This window comes from Heliangelus exortis, chromosome 2, assembly GCF_036169615.1.
Source record: "Heliangelus exortis chromosome 2, bHelExo1.hap1, whole genome shotgun sequence".
NCBI lineage: Eukaryota > Metazoa > Chordata > Aves > Apodiformes > Trochilidae > Heliangelus > Heliangelus exortis.
The window spans coordinates 27,472,041-27,490,872 of NC_092423.1; the positions used below are offsets into that span (position 1 = coordinate 27,472,041).

Here is an 18,832-nt window from a genome sequence, read left to right on the forward strand (position 1 = left end):
CCTATCTCCTTAAAAATGGAAACATTTAATTAGCTAGCTGTATCTTAACTATTGAGAAGGATGACCAAGCTGCTTGGAAAGAAGATTTGTTTAAAAGTTGACGAAGATAATTTGTGTCATGGTGGTCCTGTTGATGCAAGAGGAATGGAACAGGAATGTACCAAAGTGCAGTTGCTCAGACCATTGTTGATTACCACTGTTTATTACTTTCAAAAATCATAAGTAATAAAAAATGTAAATAACGATAATAATGATGTAATAAATAATTAAAAATGTCGTTACCATTGTCTGGCCACAGGCAATAGCAATATCATAAAAGTTCATTGAGACACAAAAAACAGGCAAAATTCAAGGGAAGAAATCACTGAAACAAAAAATTTAGGCAGGTACATAACTTTCTTCCAACAGGTATGGTTGTTATTTTTGGTTTTGTATGTAGCACAATAAAGCTGGAAACATATTGAGCTGATAAATTGCAGGGTCATGAATTAACTTCTCATCTCTCAAGGAGGAAACAATATGGTACTGTTCCATACTCAGAGTCACTTCATGGCTAATTGGGTCAACACGAAGAAATACTCATTGTCATAACTTGGCAGGAACCAAACTGAGAGAGAGGAATTTGCCTGTGGAAGTCGAGATCTGCTGGGCAAAACAGCAAGCTGTGAGGATGAACACCAATGCAAAGTTTCATCTGGTGGCTTAGAGAGCCTGGGAGCCATTTGACTTCCTTGACAGCATTTAGATTGATGGAATTCTTTTGTTTATTTATCCTAAAATACCTTCCCCGTACTGGATTTATATGTAAGATGGTTGGCTACAGAATGGTCTAAAATATCCTGTATCCAAGTCACAGAGAGGTGATAATACAAGAAAGGCATAAAAAGTTTTTTTAAAATTTTTAAGCCCAGAAGCCATTTTAAAGGAATTAATCTGAAAAGCTGTATAAAATAGAGATATTAAAGTATTCCCACTCTGGGCCCAAAGAGAGTTTTCCAGCTTTCGGGCCTCCAGCAAAGCTTCTCCATGTATTAATTCTTTTGCAATATCTGATCTTAACTGTGGTTCTCAATGTCACTCAGTAGTCATCAATGGACTGGCCTTCACATTTTCTTTTCCTTTCCAATAGTGAAATAGACTAAACTGCAAGTGCTGAATATTATCATTATGAAAATTTAATTTACTTTTTAGGGATTGTTATGTTGGAAAACATAATAACGAGCTTTGCAGTTTGCAGTTTCCAAAAAGTATAATCTGATTTCCTTGGAATTAATGACTGCAGAGAGAAAGTGATACATCAAAGCACACATTCTGCTTGCAAAGCATTGACATCTAAAATATATTCTGTAATGAGCATTACAACAAACACAGTAGAGATAGTACTGATTAATGGATTTTTTTCTCTGTAGCAAAATATCTCAATCTATGCAGTTATCAAAACCACTGTGCAGAGCAGTGAAGGTATAAAGTAGCTTTTGTTTTTAACTGGTCTAGTCATGTTGCATTACAAAATCAAGGTAATTTGGAAAACAGAATGTAAACTAATTAAAATTTTTTATTTTCTTTATTGTACTGTAGTGTTAAAGTAGCTAATAGACAGCCAACTCTACTAACTTTTCTATCTTTACCAGATTGTGTGCTATACATTTGCAATGAATTTTAAAATACATGGGTGTGGAGTTGTTCTAGCACGGTCCCAGCTGTTTTTGCAGAAACTTTCATCTTGAATACGGTCATGAAAAGTAGTTTTCCCTTCCTTGCAGTTCAGGAGCAGGGGTAGGTATGGGCAAAGCAAACATGCTTATTCAGAACTTTGCAATTCTGAAACGCTGTATAGTTATTTAATAAGTCTTATAATGCTCTTGTGAAGGAAGTATTTCCATTTTCAGAGAAAATGCATCACCGCTGGTTTTCCTTCTATGGTAAAAGAAGTTACCCAGGGTAAAAAGAGTTATGAGACCACAAGTATTTTTCATTTCTCTGCCTGTGCTTAGAGCAGGATTCCTCTGAAAAGTCTCCTTTTCTTGGTGTGCCACTCCAACACGCTGCTGAGGGGTCTGTTTGTCTCTGTTGCCCTCAGGACTCCGAGCCGTCAAATGAGGTGGTCTCAGAGGCCCCAGGTAATGTGGTTCCCTCTACCTCAAGAAGTAGCTCTGAAGAGCTGGTATCGATGGCACAGAAACGTCCAGAAGAGGTAGGACATTCTGTGTCTATTCTTTTCCAAGATTAACTGTTGGGGGATACACGTTTGCCTCTGTTTTTCATGCATAGTGTTGTTTTACTCAGAATAGAGACTCCTTAAAGCTACAGCTTAATCTTACCTTCCCATACCAATATGTGAGATTAAAATAAATCTCAGGACCATGATTAATAATAACTATAAGCCAAGTATATTCCATATACCATTTTTAATACCATTTCTTATCAGTGATTGGGAATTTTTTTTTTCTTGGTCCTGTCTTTCATGCCATGGCAGTAGCAGGAGTTCCATGAGACTGTGTCAAACTAAACTTCATGACATGAAAGTGTCAGAAGTAAAATCTGCATATAGGTATTTAGGCAGGTGTAAAGCTTTCTTGATCCCTCACTAAATTTAGGTACAGCTAACTGATGGGTTGTACAAAGGAAAGACCCTTGCTAATACTGTGCCTTTTTTGTGACCTTGTTTCCAAAAAAATAATTCTAAATGGTAATGATATAGTATGATCATAAGTCCATAACCCCTAGTTTTGTAAAAAAAGGTGCTGGCATATAAAGTAATTCCATAAAGTAGCCAGTGACTTGGGGCTTTTCCTGTCCCTGCAGTGTATACTTGTCACAGTACACCATAGCTGAAGGAGAAGTTGTCTGCAGAATGTCAGATTCAAAACTTCATTTTATGGTGGCAGACATCCTTTTGTAGGACCATTCTCTTTACATTTACCCTACCACTGAGAATGAAGTCTTGCATTTGGAGTAACCTTAACTTTATTGATCTTGGCTTCCTCAAAAACTTATATTTCTGGTATTGATATTCCAAATACTTGATAATGTAAAACTAGCCTTTCTTGCTTTTTTCTTAGATTTTGTTTGACTATAATCAGTAAAGAAGAGTCTGAAATAGTAGGCATGGGAAATACAGTGCCATTTATTCGTTCTTTAGTGCAGCCTTTAGACTATTATCAAATACCTTCTTGAATTTCTCCTTTCCTCTGATAGTCTTCTCACTTTGTCTGAAGAAGAGGGATGTCTGCAGTACAGGGCCAGGAGAATTCTTAAGAGTCTCTTCTGGATTAAGACCAAATAGGTACTTCACTTATTTTGGAGTATCACCCCATATTCTACAACAGAAAGTCAGGTTATCACATCTAAGTAGTAATGAGAATAGAGTAATGTAAGCTTTTGGTAATACTTTTGTATATACCCTTGAGTAGCAAAGGGACCTCCATGCAGGTCTCAGCTTTGCCAACTTATCTCACTGCACTGGAGAAATTAAAATTGAGAACATAGATGATATTTAAATAAATATAAAGGTAAAGTGCTGCAGAAAGAGGTATGAAACCTGGTTATTTAGTAAAAGGTGACCTAGAGGAAGATGGGTATACAGATTTTGCCTTTGTGGAATAAAAACAGCTAAACTGTGGGGGATAGGAAAGCTCAGAGAACTGAAAGTGAGATGTAAATATACCTTTTGAATTTTACTAAACATCTCAGTAATAGCTTATGTTGAAGTTCTTTTACTGAACGTGGGGTTGTAAATATTTTTAGTGTTTTATAAGGGAATGAAAGTTTCTGCAACGTATTTACTGCAGTATAAACATAAAATCAGAGAGAGGTGAGTCAGAAAGAGTTTTGTGATTGGATTTCCAGGGAACCTTGAAAGGGGAGCACCAGTATCCTGAATTACCAAATTCAGAACCCACCATGAAACAACCCATCTAAGTTACACGTGGGTAAGTCAACACACTTAAAAAACATTTGTGAATTATACCCTTAAAAACAGTCTTTAAAAAAGCAAAACAAAAGTGTTTGCAGAGCTTTACTTCAACTAATGTCTTTTTTATTTCTCATTTGATTTGAAATCTCCCAGTACATCACTCCTTTATATTATCTCAGTGTCTGCTTAATGAGTTAATATTTGGAATTAACTATAGCTGCTGATGCATTATTTGTATAATAATTTTTGTCTCATCTGAACTTGACCCATCAGTATTCTTGAGAAGGAAGAGGTTGTTAAAGAAAAGCTCAAATGCAGCCATGGAAAAGGAAAATAGGAAACTAGGTTAAAGAAGGCAGAATGACTTAACCGAGGATTTTGGGAAGGTGGAAGAATTGGGAGAATTGGGAAGGATGTGGAAAGTAATGTTCAAAAACAGTCTTGGTCTTGCAATTATGAGGACAGGACAATTTCTAGTAGGAGAAAGTAAGGAAAATCCCATGAGTTGCCACATTAATTTGTATAAAACTTACTTTTTTCCTTCTTAGAATCTATTTTCCTCCGAGGCCAGTCTGAATCTGATATTCGGTTACTTTTGTCATCAGTTTTAGCTTACAGGTTGTCATTTGATCCTTCTTTTGAAGCCTTTTTCATAATTGTCCTGTTCTTCCTCTGAGTAGAAACGCTGTCTGAATTTTGAGTTCTACTCAACAGGACAGCAAGATGACCCCAATTCTTGCTGCCTCCCCTCCTTCAGTCCTCTTTTCATGCTCAAAAATTTAACTCTGTGTGGAATAGAGACAGTGTCCAGCAATCTGTCCTATGAAAAAAACTGTGGGGATAATCAGCATCTTGGTTATTTAGATTTAACTATTTTCATAGCTGTGAAGGATCCGAGGGAGTATGAGTACACCATTCATTGGTGTATTTCAGATGCTGAAACATTTTGGGTTATAAAATAACTAGACTATGTGTAAAGGTAGAAAGATCCCTTTTATTCTTTGTTTTTATTCCTTCATCTCGGGATTAGGCCTCTCCCAAGCAGTCCCATTGCCTCCTCAAGTTAGTACAAAAATCTTTCGTTGTTTTTTTTTTTAAGCACAAAGGTATAAACTTCATCAGCAGAACATCCAATCCATCCTTACATTGTTTTATTACACCATAGTGTTTGCTTTTTAAACAAAGTCTGATGTATCAGACATGGTGTGGCCAGCAGGGCCAGGGACGTGATTGTCTCCCTGTGTTTGGCACAGGTGAGGCTGCATCTCAGGTGTTCAGTTCTGGGCCCCTCAGTACAAGAAGGACACTGGGGTGCTGGAGCGTGTCCAGAGAAGAGCAACAAAGTTGGTGAAGGGTCTGTAGAACAAGGCTTAAAAGTAGCATCAGGAGGAGCTGGGATTGTTTAGTCTGGAGAAAAGGCGGCTGAGGGGAGGCCTTATTGATCTCTACAATTACTTGAAAGGAGGCTGTAGTGAGGTGGGGTCTGTCTCTTCTCCCAAATAACAAGGTATAGGAGGAGAGAAAATGGCATCAAATTGAACCAGAAGAGGTTTAGATTTGATATTAGGAAAAATGCCTTCACTGAAAGGATTGTCAGGCACTTGAACAGACTGCCGAGGGACGTGGTTGAGTCCTCAATGGACATATTTAAAAGGTGTGTGGATGGGGTACTTATGGACATGGTTTAGTAGTGGATTTGGCAGTGTGCTAGGACTTGACTATTTTAAATGCCCTTTCCAACCTCAATGATTCTATGATTCTATATTCTGAAAGAACTGAATAAAAATTAATTCCATGGCAAAGCTTGTAATAATACTGGCCCGATAATTTCTCCATCTGCTATTATTAGCAGACTTAAATAACTGGATTTCCATCACTGACCTCTTTCATTTGAAAAAATACTTCAATCATTATGTAGAATAAGCATTGGGCAAGAGCAGAAGGATGATTTACTCTCTTAGAGAACACCAGAAAATATTAGAGAAAATGAATATTTGTGTATCTGTGTGTATAAACGTGAAGCTTTTATGTTTGTGTTAGTGGAAAGGTGTTATCCTTTTCTAAACTTCATAGGCATTGAAATATTTTCCCTCTGTTCTGTGTAGCTGCTAGCTTGAATTCATTTAACAGAAGAATTGTCTCAGACTGTTGTTGCTATAAATATGTTGTTCTTCCTGACACACTGTTAATTGAAAAAAGAATGAAGTTATCCACACAGAGTGGATTAAACTGCATATTTACTCTTGACCACTACAATTTTTTTGCTTAACTTCTGAAGAGCTTTCTTGCTTGGAAAAGTCATTGGAAATTTCCATGCTGCATAGACCTAGCAGACTGTTTTCTGGTGAAAAATAGTAAGTGGTAATTTACTAGTTATTCTGTACCATAGGTAAATAATCCCCCTTTATATCAGAAGTTGTAAGACTGTGATTTTGGAGGAGAAGCCAGTTTGTACTTTGATATTACAGTGAGATCAGAATGTTTATTTTGAGCAGCATCACAGAAGCTACATGGCATACTTTGACAAAGAAAACATAATAGGTTGCCTGTGTCATCCATTCCCTGGCAGACACAGGATTGATCCATCCAGTTGATTTTTTAGTATTTTTTTCTAGTTTTAAAACTTCTGAGCAATGATGGTTTTCAGAGCATCAGAGCCCTTTTCCTTTACACTCCTGTTCAAAGCACCTTACTGTATGGCACTTGTCCTCTTTGTTTTCTTTGGGTGGCAATGAAAAGTTGCAGCAGGATACAGATCTGGAATTGCTCTGCATTTAGAATATGTTCTGCACCTATAACTTGGCTGAGATTTGGTGATTTGGCCTGCAACAGGCTCCTTGTGTCGGAGTGTGGGTTCCTACCATCAGACTCATTTATCAAACAGGGGAGCTTCATCACCTGTTCGGATCATTTGGCAGTCAGGAGGTTTGTTTGATTTTACTTTTTGTGCTTCTACGAGTAATTATTATGATTGCTGTAGTTCCCATTAATATTTCATAGCAAAGGCACTAAGCCACATGCCTAAAAAGCCTTAGAGTATGTGTTAGAAGTGAATTAAAAATGAACAGAGAAAGGAACGTAATACCTTTGACTACTGAAGTGATTCCTCTGTAAAATAAACTGGGTAATACAGTGAGCATGCAAATGCTCTGGAGTTAAGAATTCATATTTTTCGCCCAGTCTCTTCACATGACTGTTTTATGTAATCTTCTTAATAACAAAGCATAAAGGTCGCAAGATGGCTGGGAAATGCTGTCACACAGTTCTGCTTTTGAAGTCAAAATTTATTTATGTGTAGTTAAGCTATAAATGGCCTCATGGAATGAGGGCTTCTCATAGAAGAGCATTATTAATTTAAAAAATGAATTAGGTCTGCTTAAAATTTCCCCAAGTCTAAGACATTTTTCTTTATTTAACCTTTTCACAGTCTCTGCCCTTCTTTAAAGTACATTCAGTCTTATATCATCTGTTACTCAGGAAGGTATTTAATACATGACTTGGCATCATTTGCATTATACAAGAAGATTAACTTTACAAGCTCTGCTATTAATCTGAGTAGCTCTACATATTGACCTATGAAAGAACATAATTAAGTTAGCTTAATTAAGTTAATTAATTGTTACACTCTGATGAACTTACTATTGAGAGGAAATTAAAGGCAAATAGAAAATGGCATTCATTGGTTTGAATTCATATTTTAAAGGATTTTACAAAGATGCATTATATTTATATAACGAAAATATCTATTGTGTAATAACCAAAGCAGAAGCAATTAAAAATGTCAAAATCTAAGAGTCTCTGCAGTATTCTCGCATATTCCCTGACAGTCACACATATTTCTAAGAGCAATTAAATAACTGTGTTAGAAATTTAGAAAATAACTGCTGTAGGGTTTTCTTTATCAATACCCAAATAATTGAATTCAGAACTTGACACAGCTGTCTACACCTGAACTGCAGAGAAAAGCACACTATAGAAGTTAGGTGACTGTAATAATCTGATATCACACTGTCCTTTGGGGGAGAGAAAAGAGGGAAGAAAGGGAAAAACTGAAAGACAGCACAGGGCAGCAAGCAGTACCCCATCCAAGGTACATTCTTGCACATCTTTTGCGTGCACTGATGGAGGAGAAAGAAGAGAGGGTCCTGGAATTTCCTCTGTCAGCTGCATTTCTGTAGGCAAGAGCGCCTTCAAGTTCTCTGCAGGGGAACACTCAGGGTTACAGCACAGCTCCTCTATATGGACAGACCCTCTGTGTGACTCCAGCATCTGGGGCACGTTCATCAATCTTCATCCATACTGATGTACCCTGGAGCTAATTCCAAGTAGAGTAGGCATAATTAATAAAAAGGAAGAGAAAAATGGCAAAACAGGCACAAATGTGCCACAAGAAATGCTGCCAAATGAGCAGTTTATTAATCTGTGAGATTCATTAATTTTACCAGTTTGAAATTATTTTTTCTGAACAGTTTCTCTATTTTTTCCCTAGATTTTCTGAATGGCATCCTTAGTGATTTTAGCATTTCGTGCTTTCTTTCTGTTGTAAAAATTATTATTTTAACTCAAGTGAAAACAATATTTTCCCTGAGGTATTATTCTTTGGAATTTCCATATCACATGGATGGGTCATTGATCTGTGGATACATTCTCTGGAAATAGATACATTCTATTGAAAATAGGTAGCCAGTGAGCCAGTGGCATTTAGAATCACTTGTGTACAAATCTGTATTCATATTCTGAGTACAGGTAAGTTGGAACTTCATTCCTTAAAAAAAAAAAAAAAAAAAAGAAAAAAAAAAAAAAAAGATTTCCTTAAATGATATTAGGTACCTGATTTGAAAAAAATAAAAAAATATGCTGAAACATTTGTTAAGCTGGATAGGATCAGAAGAAACAAATCAGTTACAACTGTTCTGTATTTATTAAGACATACTGTTTTTCTCTAACACCTTGCCCACAAAAAAAAAAAATTTAGTTTTAATTTTTGAAAACTCAATTTGAAATGAACATGTTATATTTGGCCACGTAAAAGTGTTATGGAGCGTTTAACAACCGGTTAGATCCCAAGAAGAATGAGAATGAGAATTAAACAAGCTTTAAGGGGAAAGAGGAAAAATAGCAGCAAGCTGTACACACTGTAAACTGTTTCCCACCTGCTGCATATTTTGGTAGCTGTACAGATGTCAGTGGGCTTCAGTGTACCTGTGTGCACTCTCTGGTCAGCTACAACTGGATTATTTTGAGGTACTGATCATGCCCTGGTATGGTGTGATGTCATGGAAGCTGGTGTTGTCATTCACTGTGTGGCACCTATGATACACAACTGAGATTCTTTCCTGGAGGAAAGTAAATTTAATACTTTCTTCAGTACGTTGTGTACACTTTCTTCCTCTTTCATATTTTTTCTTTTCTGAGGGATTTGCCATTTTCCCTTTTATCTGTAATATTTGCATGAAAAATTAAGCAAATATGTTCTCTGGTCATTGTATGCAGTGTAAATATTAGACTTCACATTGCACTATGTGAGCAAAGCAGTGTTCCTTTTTCCAGTTGATAAATAATGCCAGAAATTTTCTATTTTATTTTAATATGACAGGTAGAAAATACCATTAGAACCCTCTTAAGTTACTGTAGCTTAGATTTCAGATAATGAAGCTTGGGCAGTGCTAAAAAGTTCAATGTCATCTCTAAGGTAGAGAAGATAAGCAGAGGTCAGTCAGTGGCCATTAATAATGTAGCTTATATGGATTTTTCCCTACCCAGTTGTTTCAGGGTTATCTCTAAACTGCAGTGCAATCCCAGTAGTGTCACAATGCTGCTTCATCAAGTATTGTTTCTTTAAATTCCTCTCACTGTTAAGCAGAATATTTAGCAGACATTGAAGAGGTTGTATTACCTGAATATTTTAGCACAGTAGGATCAGTTGTGTGTTAGTTATTAGAATATCTGGTTTTTCTATTAATATGTATTTTTGTGATACTCATATATACATTAATTTACCCTAATTAGCAGTAAATTAAAATTATGTTAGCATCATGTCTTTTCTGAAGACTAGGAAGTAGATTAACACACACCATTATCTTTCATAGCCCTCACTGGCCTGCCAACTCCTTCTTAAGTGAACAGTTTTCATACGGTTTAAGTTTCTATTTTTTAAAGGGCCCACACAGCTGGCTTTGTCACCCAAGCCCTCTAGATTACCTGGGATACCCAGAACTGTATATTCTATGCTGTAGTTATGGGATTTGTTTTGTGTAGAAGCTTTGAAAATCTTACGGGTACTGAAAATCTAGTTAAATACAGAGAGACTGTGATGAAGAGTGGTATTTTTGAGAAGTTATCTATTATCCAGTCCCAATATATTTTACAATATAGGAAACTGAAGACAAGTAATGGAAGTCAGCACACACTTTGTGCTGATAATGATACATGTGCTGATACATTTTTGTCCACTCCTAAGGCACAGCTTAGGTATTATTCTGTATTCTCTATAGACACAAAAGAGGTGGGGATACGCCTGTTGCACAACTTAGCTGGCTAGAATTACTTGTCTAAACCTCTGTAGATTATGCCAGTATTTACTGTGAAAGACACCTGCAGAGGGGCTTTTCAGGGCATCCAGAGGAGGCCTTTGGGGATGCTGCTGCCTAAGAGAGGGGCCTGGAGATGCTCTGCAGTTCAGTAGCCAGGAGAGCAAATCCTCAGACAGTTCACACCAGTCAAAGCCCACACTGTGGGCACACAAAGTGCCATCTGCTCCTGCAGCCCACTGCTGGTCCTGTTGGACCAGAAGATGGCTGGGTGGACTGATCAGGCAGACCATGGGGTGACAGTCATGAAAGGTGGAGGGGTTGCATAGCTGTGGACCATGATGTTGTTCAGCCTAGAGAAGGGGATGCTCCAATGAGACCTTATAGTGGCTTTCCAATATCTGAAGGGGAGCTACAAGAAAGCTGGGGTAGGGCTTTTTGCATGGGTGTGTAGCAAGAGGACAAGGGGAAATGGTTTAAAACTTGAAGAGGGGAGATTTTGGCTAGACATTAAGAAAATATTCTCTCCTGTGAGGGTGATGAGACACTGGAACAGGTTGTCCAGAGAAGTTGTGACTGCCCCCTCCCTGAAAGTGTTCAAGGCCAGGTTGGATGGGGCCTTGAGCAACCTGGTCTGGTGGTAGATGAACTAGATGAAGGTAGGTGAAATAGGTAAAGAACCAGATGATCTTTAAGGTCCCTTCTAACCCAAACCATTCTGTGATTCTATGAAATTCTGCTCTTCTTTCTGCAAAGTATGATAAATTACTACTTGTTAGATTTTCAGACAGGTGATTTGTTACACAAAACATAGACAGTGATTTGGAATCAAAAAACACAGGCACTGGAATATTCAAGTGTAGGACTCAACCTGAGCATCCACTCTCCAAAACTATAGTAAAATTAAGTAGTAGGCTCTAATTTTGGGGTAGATTTACAACCCAAATTGATAAATGAGCAGTCAGTGTAGAAAGCTGCCTTAAATATATACAATTGAATGATGGTAGAATTGCTCCCTTTATGTTTTCTGGATGTTCAGTTGTACTTGACTCCAGTTTTTTCCAAATTTTCTATAGATTTCTTGTGTGTAGGCACTCACTATAGGTAGACATATATAATCCAATATTGATCACACCAGGTGGGTATTAGGAAGATAAACATCCATAGTTAGAAGGATAAAGGCAGGCCCTTAGAAAATACCTTCTTAAAGAAGTTTAGAAAGTTAAATACAAAATCAAGAATAAAGGCGTATTTGTTTTACTGTAGCTCTAAATCTGGGAGATATAACACTCAAAATGGGAAGACAAGATACAAAAAAGTAGGAAGAATGAAGAAAGAGGATGTAAAGGAGCAGAGAATTTTTTCTGCGCTATTTTTATCCTCGTTTTCTAACAGTGTTTATAGAGTTATCTCTGGGAAAAAGATCTCAGTAAGTCAGCATTTAAAAATGGAGTCACTCCTAGAATATAATTTGTGTGTGCAAAATTTTAGATGTTTCTTTCTGCAGAATGTGGCTTGTTTTAACAGCCTTTTAATAGTTTCAAGGGTTGTATTTGAGATGGGGATTAAGGCAAAAATGATGCAGTGTCATTCAGAGCCTGTAGATAATCCAAAATTCACCATTGTTTGTATATTAGCCTGATAAGCAGCCTAGTAAAATTAGCTCCATTTTGAAGTTGTATTCCTACTTGAGAAAGCTTTTGGTATCTTCAAAAGCACTCGTTTATTCAAAAAGGGTAAACGCATAAAAACCTAGAAAAAAATGAGCCCAACCCCAGTTCCTGTGCGAGGTTGTAGTAGAGGAAACTGCTTCTTCACTGCATGACACCCTGCAAAATTTCCCCTTGGAGGGAGATTCATGTTATCCCTTAGTCCCTTGCTAAGGACCTCATGGAGAAACAATGAACACTTGGAGAAGAATTGAAAATAAGCTTTTAATTATCTGAGATGGAAAGGTGGAAGAACCTGTGGTGCTTTTTAAAATAATATTACCATTGCTAAATCAAAAGCTTCTCAGTGCCTTCTGAGACATTATGCATTTCAGGTGAAATTTGTCTCAGAAGTTATTGTATTTAAGTAATAGCATTTTGTTTGGGAAATTAATAGGGATAAATTTAATTTCTTCTTGCTTTCACCTCACAATCTTCCCTGAGCATCTGCCTGTGGCCATTGAAGGCATCAAGAAACTGGGCTAGCTGAACATCTCTTATAACCCAGTGCAGCTCCTTATATGTTAATGCCACAAGTTAACCTGCCAGTGTCTGGGTCAAATGATGAAGCCAAAACATATTGTCAGAATTTAAACTTTTTAGATTAAATATTGCATATGTGATGTGATTTCTGGTTTGTTTTGTTTTCTGCTAAGTTAGCATCTATGTTTATATTTCACTGTTTAATACAAATGTAGCACATTGAGAAAATGGCTGATCCAATTTTTCCAGAGTATTAAAACTTTAGAACTGCCTGGTTTTTATTTACTGAATTAATGCTTGCTTATTTGAATTTAAATCAATATGCATTTTAATTTGAATTTAGTAAGCAAGAGATCTTTATGTTACAGTCTTTGAAGCCCCCATAGCACAAATTAGCAAATAACTGTTCAATTACATATTATGCTTTTCTCAGGGCAATCTTACCCCCAAAACTTGTAATTTTGAGTACTTTTTTTTTTAACTCCATGATTCATATTGTGAATATATTTTGATTTTGCAGTCAGAGCTATATGGTTAAAAGCACTAAATAAAAATAAATAAATAAATTATCCTTACCTCAAAGAGTTCTAGTATATTCTAATGCAAAGACAGACATGGATAAAAAAATTTTTCAGAAATTGAGTTGCATTAGGTGCATTTTGGCAGGGGTTTGTACTTAGCAGGAGGGGTTGGGTTTTTTTTAAAGGAAAAACTGATAATAAGACATAGTATTGTTGCAAATATTTGGAAATGCCACTGTTTTTTTCCTTCTGATTTTATTATTCAACTGTTTATAGTAGCCTCTACTTCTCTGCATAATATAGAAACATAAGTTAGTAATAGAAACAAGATTTAAGACAGTCAACAGATCACTTAATGAAACAAATGGATTCCTAGGCTTATTAATTGGTGAGCTTAAGCTAGAGAAACCTTGCACATACGAGGTGGGAAAACAGAAGGCTGTTTGCATAAATACTTTTCCACTCCTAAAGAATCTATTCATTAACAGACTATGAAATCAGACCAAGGGTCTGTATCAAGCAGCTTCATCACCCATGTAGTCGTGAAGGGAATGTCATCAGAAATCACTGGGCTTAAATACTTCCCAGCTCAATATGATAAAATGACTGCGTTTTTATTTACACAATAACCTCAAATCCTCATATTAAAAAGCAGCAAATTTTTTTGCCCTTTGCTGTTGTAAGTGTAACACATGTACCAATTATTCATCATTCCATAATGTATCGTTTCTATCAGCATTCTGTGTCTCTTCTCTATATATAGAATAAATATTTATGTTTTCTCATTTTTCTGAACTAGAAGATAATGATAGAATAGGTTTGAAGTGTCAACTATAATTCATTGCCTGCAAAGAAAAGCTTTGTACTGATACTGTGTGGAAGGAGAAGAATATCTAAATCATTTCAGCAGCAAGCTTATAACCATGATAATATCAGTATTTTCCTTCTTAAAAATATATCTGCCATAAATTAAAGGGGGTCTTCAGTATTTTATTAACATACTTCTGACAAGTTTAACTCCATCTTCAACAGGAATGTATGTATGAATAGGAAAACCCTTTTTCTTTTTAAAAAAGTGAAGGTCAAGTGAAAGTTAAAACAAGCTTGCAGTAAACTTCATACTAATACCGCAAATATTTTGTTTAGGAGACCTTAACAAATTGTGATGCTTATTTAGTATCAATCCACAGGTACACATTTCATTGTAACAGAGAGTTTAAGATATATGTAGCACTTTGCTAGTTTGTACAATAGTCATTTTGTTTGAAAAAAAAGAAAATAGAATACATGTATATTGAGTCTATTTCAATGAACTCTTAAGCTACTTAAAATTAGCTTTTGCAGTAATAGGTGCATATCACAATGTATAATTATGTATTAAGTATTTAAGTAACAAAGTAACATAATTAGAAATCAAAATGGGTTTGTAATGAAGCATTTTATATACAAATAATGTGTTCAATATCTTGAGAGATTTATAGCTATGCTTCAAGTTTCTTTAACAGGAAAATGCAGGAAAGTGTTGGTAGTGTTTTTAACAAAATAATCACAGAAAATGAAAGTTGTTTGAGGTAGAAACCTTACACCAGTTTTGCAGCTTTCATGTCCCTTTATTATTTTTTTAAAACCATTTGATTTGAAGTACTTAAAAAAAAATTATATTGTCTTTCTCTAACAAAGAGAGAAATTTACCCAGTTCCCATTCAAGGGTGAATGGTTTAGTTTTGTGCTTCCTTTGTGAATGCTCCTTCCTCAAGCCCTGAGCTGCAGCAGCAGCAGCAGCACCTCCCTTACCTGCAGCCACTTGCTGCATGATTCCAGCTGCAGCTGGAGGGGCCGTGTCTGCTGGGAGAGGTTTTCACTAAGGCACTCAGTCAGAAGGGACATTTCTTTTCTTGAGCCAATCCCACTCATAAAAGATGCAAAGCATCGCTGGAACAGCTTTTTGCAAATACATAGACATCTGAAACAAAGTCTTGGTGTTTCTGATGTGTATGAGAATTTTACTTTTAGTTCCAAGTGGGTTTTTTTTTTCCCTGCAATAAATTCAACTTTATTCACTGATTAGTATATCACATTCATGTTGAAACAAGCTGGAAGTTTTTGTAAGGTCATATATTTAATGGAAAACGTAGGCAGATGCACTTTTAGTAGATAGAACCAACATTTCAGTTTTCAACTACTGTCAAAAAACTTCGTAATTATTTTCTTTAAAAAATCAGATATTAAAAGACAATGTGAGAATGAATCCCTCCTTTTTATGACAAAAACGCAGAAGCATTCCTTCGTTTTGGAAGCAATTCATATGCTAGGTCAGTACTGTAAAGCTATGCATTTGTCCCTGCTAGTGACATGAATAAGCTAAGTGATCTTACCCTATTTGTTGTTGTCAAATTGTATTAGCATCTTGGGCATGATAAGCATGTCATTAATGTGAGACAAAAATTAATTACTACGATAAGGCAATAAAACTTTTTTAATACTGTGATCACTAGCTTGAAATAAACTTGCATTTTCAATTTTAATTCCTTCTGCTAATATTAAGTTCCTACAGACTCTGAATTTTAACCTTTTGTGATTATTTACTGGAATTTACTCTTGGATGGGCACTCTGTAGAAACAAAGCTCTGAGGGTGACTCCATTTGCTTGCCATCTGTCCTTGCTGTAATTTTTTGGCAGATGTGTCAGGGAACTGTTGCACTCTCCCATCCTAAAATCAGTCTGATAGATCAGGGTGCTGAGTTATGTTCTGGGCATTCCTACTGTCCACCAAGTGCATCTTGTGTGAGCAAGCTAACTTCCAGACAGCTCAAATGCAGAGAAGATGATGTTGAAACTAACAGTGGTTCTGTATCAGACCTCATAAATATGAATTTATTAGGTTTTGTCATATTTCACTCAAGATTTTAGCCATCTTTTTAAGATTATGCTCTTTATGTATGCTAATTTTCGTCAGCCACCCTAGGAGGCCTCAAAGTATCTCAGTACTTCAACCCAAACAGCTGTCTAACCCTGGAATGAGAAACCTTCTTTAGCTGGTATTAGAGGAAACCAATTATACCAATCACATTTGCATCTATACATTCTACACATGAAATTTATAAGAAACATCCTGTAGGAAAGATTTTCTGGACAGTAGACAACCAGTTACATTTGATCTTGTCCTGTAGATTCACTACATCTTCTTACCTTATGAAGAATCTAAGTAAACTAACAGTAATAAAGGTGGTGAGATTGTAAACTTTTCTTTTTAGGGGTTAAAGCATTTCTCTCAGTGCTGTTCTTCTCAAACCAAAGACATTTAGTGATGAAAATCACAACACATATTTCAGAATCAATGAAACCCAGCATTTCATTCTAAAAAATTGATCTATCTGTATCTTTATGGGTCTGCTTCTGGAGAACTATCCAAAGCTTACAGTTGCTTGCATATAGTCAGATGCATCCTAAAACCTTACAATTCACAACAGCCCATTGTTCTTTTCTTTAAAATACCTAATTTTCACTATGAGAGAAGTACTATGTGACAATATGTCTGTATTGAACTATGAGGCCACACCTGTTGGAAATCAGGCACTTAAATGATGCTGGCACGTGTGTTTGGCTTCTGGGTAGGTGGAGGCATGTTGGCAACTTGACATTCACACTGCATCTTCTGAAGAATTCTGGTATATTGTGATACAAGACCATTAGACAAAATATAATAGGCTACCAATACATACAGTTCATATAGCAGAGGCTTTTCTCACTCTGGAATAGCCTCTGTTTCAAGAAGGTAGATACATGAGACAAAGTGATTTTGTTACAAGACAGCTTTTTGTGCTTTGAAAGAGAAGTACAAAGGGGTAGTTGCTTGTCTTTATTCCTTCCCCTACCATGAGAAACTTCCTATGTTGCAGAACAAGTCTGATGCCTTCATGGCAGATTGGGCAGGCACACTGGATGCTGCTTCCTTCATGCTTTTCCAGCATACAGCAGTACTTCGGAGGGAAGCAAACTCCAGGATCATATGATCTGGTCAATTTTGATTGACTAGTGATGATTTCTGAATCGCAGCAAGAATTCACATCTTCACAGTGCTCTGTGAGGAGCTTGCTTCACATCTCTTAGCACCAAAAAACTTTATTAAGTAGTTAATTTGCATCTACCAGTGGTCAGAAATAAAGTCACGCTGTTAAGTACATGGCTAAGAAATTTCAGCAAGGAAGCCAACCCTGTGTTTGAAAGTGGTATTTCAGTGAAGACAGTCAGGAAGAATATATTTTGAGCTTTCTGAAGTGCTAATTTCTTGGAACACATGCTTGAGTGTGCTGCTCAGAGAGTATGAAAAAAAAAATTAACTGGAGAGCACCTACTGCTTGGTTTTGCAGGGCTTGATAGATCACTGTAAACTTTAAAAAGAAAATAGGAAAATGATGCAGAAACCAAGCTGCCGAGGAGATCTGGCCTATCATATGTTTGGATGAGCATGGCATTTTGTTCTCAATTGACTCTTCTTACTCTTTCCTGCCATGGGCTATGAAATTATGCCCTGAGGAAAGGAAATTCAATTAGACATTTAACATTTTGGATTAGTGGGGAATATGCATCTGGTGTGGCGAAAGCAGGAAGGTTTTATCTGTAAGAGTTGCAAAAATTATCTGTTGATATAAATATGATTAGAAGCTGCTGTATTTGTCAGAAAATGCATAATACTGGAGACAAAAGCTGCAATTATCTCTGTTAGAATGTAAATCTTTTTTTTCAGTGATGAAACATTAATGTGATGAAAGTTCTAAAATATTAAAAAGTTGGCTTATGGAAATGATTATAGGAATCTGTCTCTGTGTCCAAAAAAGATGTAGGGGCAACAGCTGACATGACAGCTTACCAGTTTACAGCTTACCGTGCAACTTGACTTTTCTGCTCCACTCCATCCCAACTCCACTAAAATTTTTCAGTTCTTTTTGACTGAAAAAAATGAAAGCATAATTTTCAAGGTACAGAAAGAAAAAAAAATACTGGAGCAAGTAGTGATTGGATGCTGTTGAAGAAGTATTAGTGGTTTAGTCATGGACTAGTTCTCTTCTCCAAGGAGAAAATAAACACTGAAGTCTGGCAACTCCTATTGCTGGCTACAGAATAGACAGATGGAATGTCATTTCAAACAAACAAAAAAGCTGAACACATAGATGGTTGGAAAATTAATTTCTGTGTTGTATCCTTTCATCTAAAATGTTAAATGTTTAGATTTCCTTGGTAAGATGGATAAAGTGTCTTGCTCAACCTGAGTTTATTTATAAACCTGTATTGCTTTACATGTTTCCTATCAGAAAACAGGATTCCTGGCTTACAGGTGTTAATGACAAATGAATGAGTTGAAAATTACATTTATCAGTGAAATATTGTATGCCTATGTCAACCATTATGAAATGGACACTACAAGTGGTGATTTTTCTGTTTGGAATACACCAAGATTTTACGCATTATCCAAAGGATCTTCAGAAACTTTTCTGGTTAAAGATATGAAAATTTTGTAAAGTAAGACTGAAAGATACAAGAAAATGAACCAGAAGGTGGTGAAACATCCTCCAAATGGTGAAATTTTACAAATGTATTGAAAAGGCAGCAAAAGGAAATGGTTCATAGGAGGAAGTTGTCATGGCCTTAAGACATGTCATTTTTCACCTGCT

At 36.3% G+C, this 18,832-nt stretch overlaps 1 protein-coding gene across 3 annotated transcripts in view; it reads left to right on the plus strand.

Annotated features, from left to right (window-relative positions):
• Positions 1-18,832, plus strand: part of PHF14 (PHD finger protein 14) — a 151,800-nt gene that overhangs the window by 118,006 nt on the left and 14,962 nt on the right. Inside the window, exons 18-19 of one of the 3 annotated variants that reach the window (XM_071735327.1) lie at positions 2,081-2,194; positions 3,850-3,932. The exons of 1 other annotated variant lie outside the window; for it this stretch is intronic. In XM_071735327.1, the coding sequence (XP_071591428.1) occupies positions 2,081-2,194; positions 3,850-3,921 (186 nt within the window). In that variant the 3' untranslated portion in view covers positions 3,922-3,932. The remainder of the gene's footprint in view (positions 1-2,080; positions 2,195-3,849; positions 3,933-18,832) is intronic. One more of the 3 variants, XM_071735326.1, reaches the window with a different exon arrangement.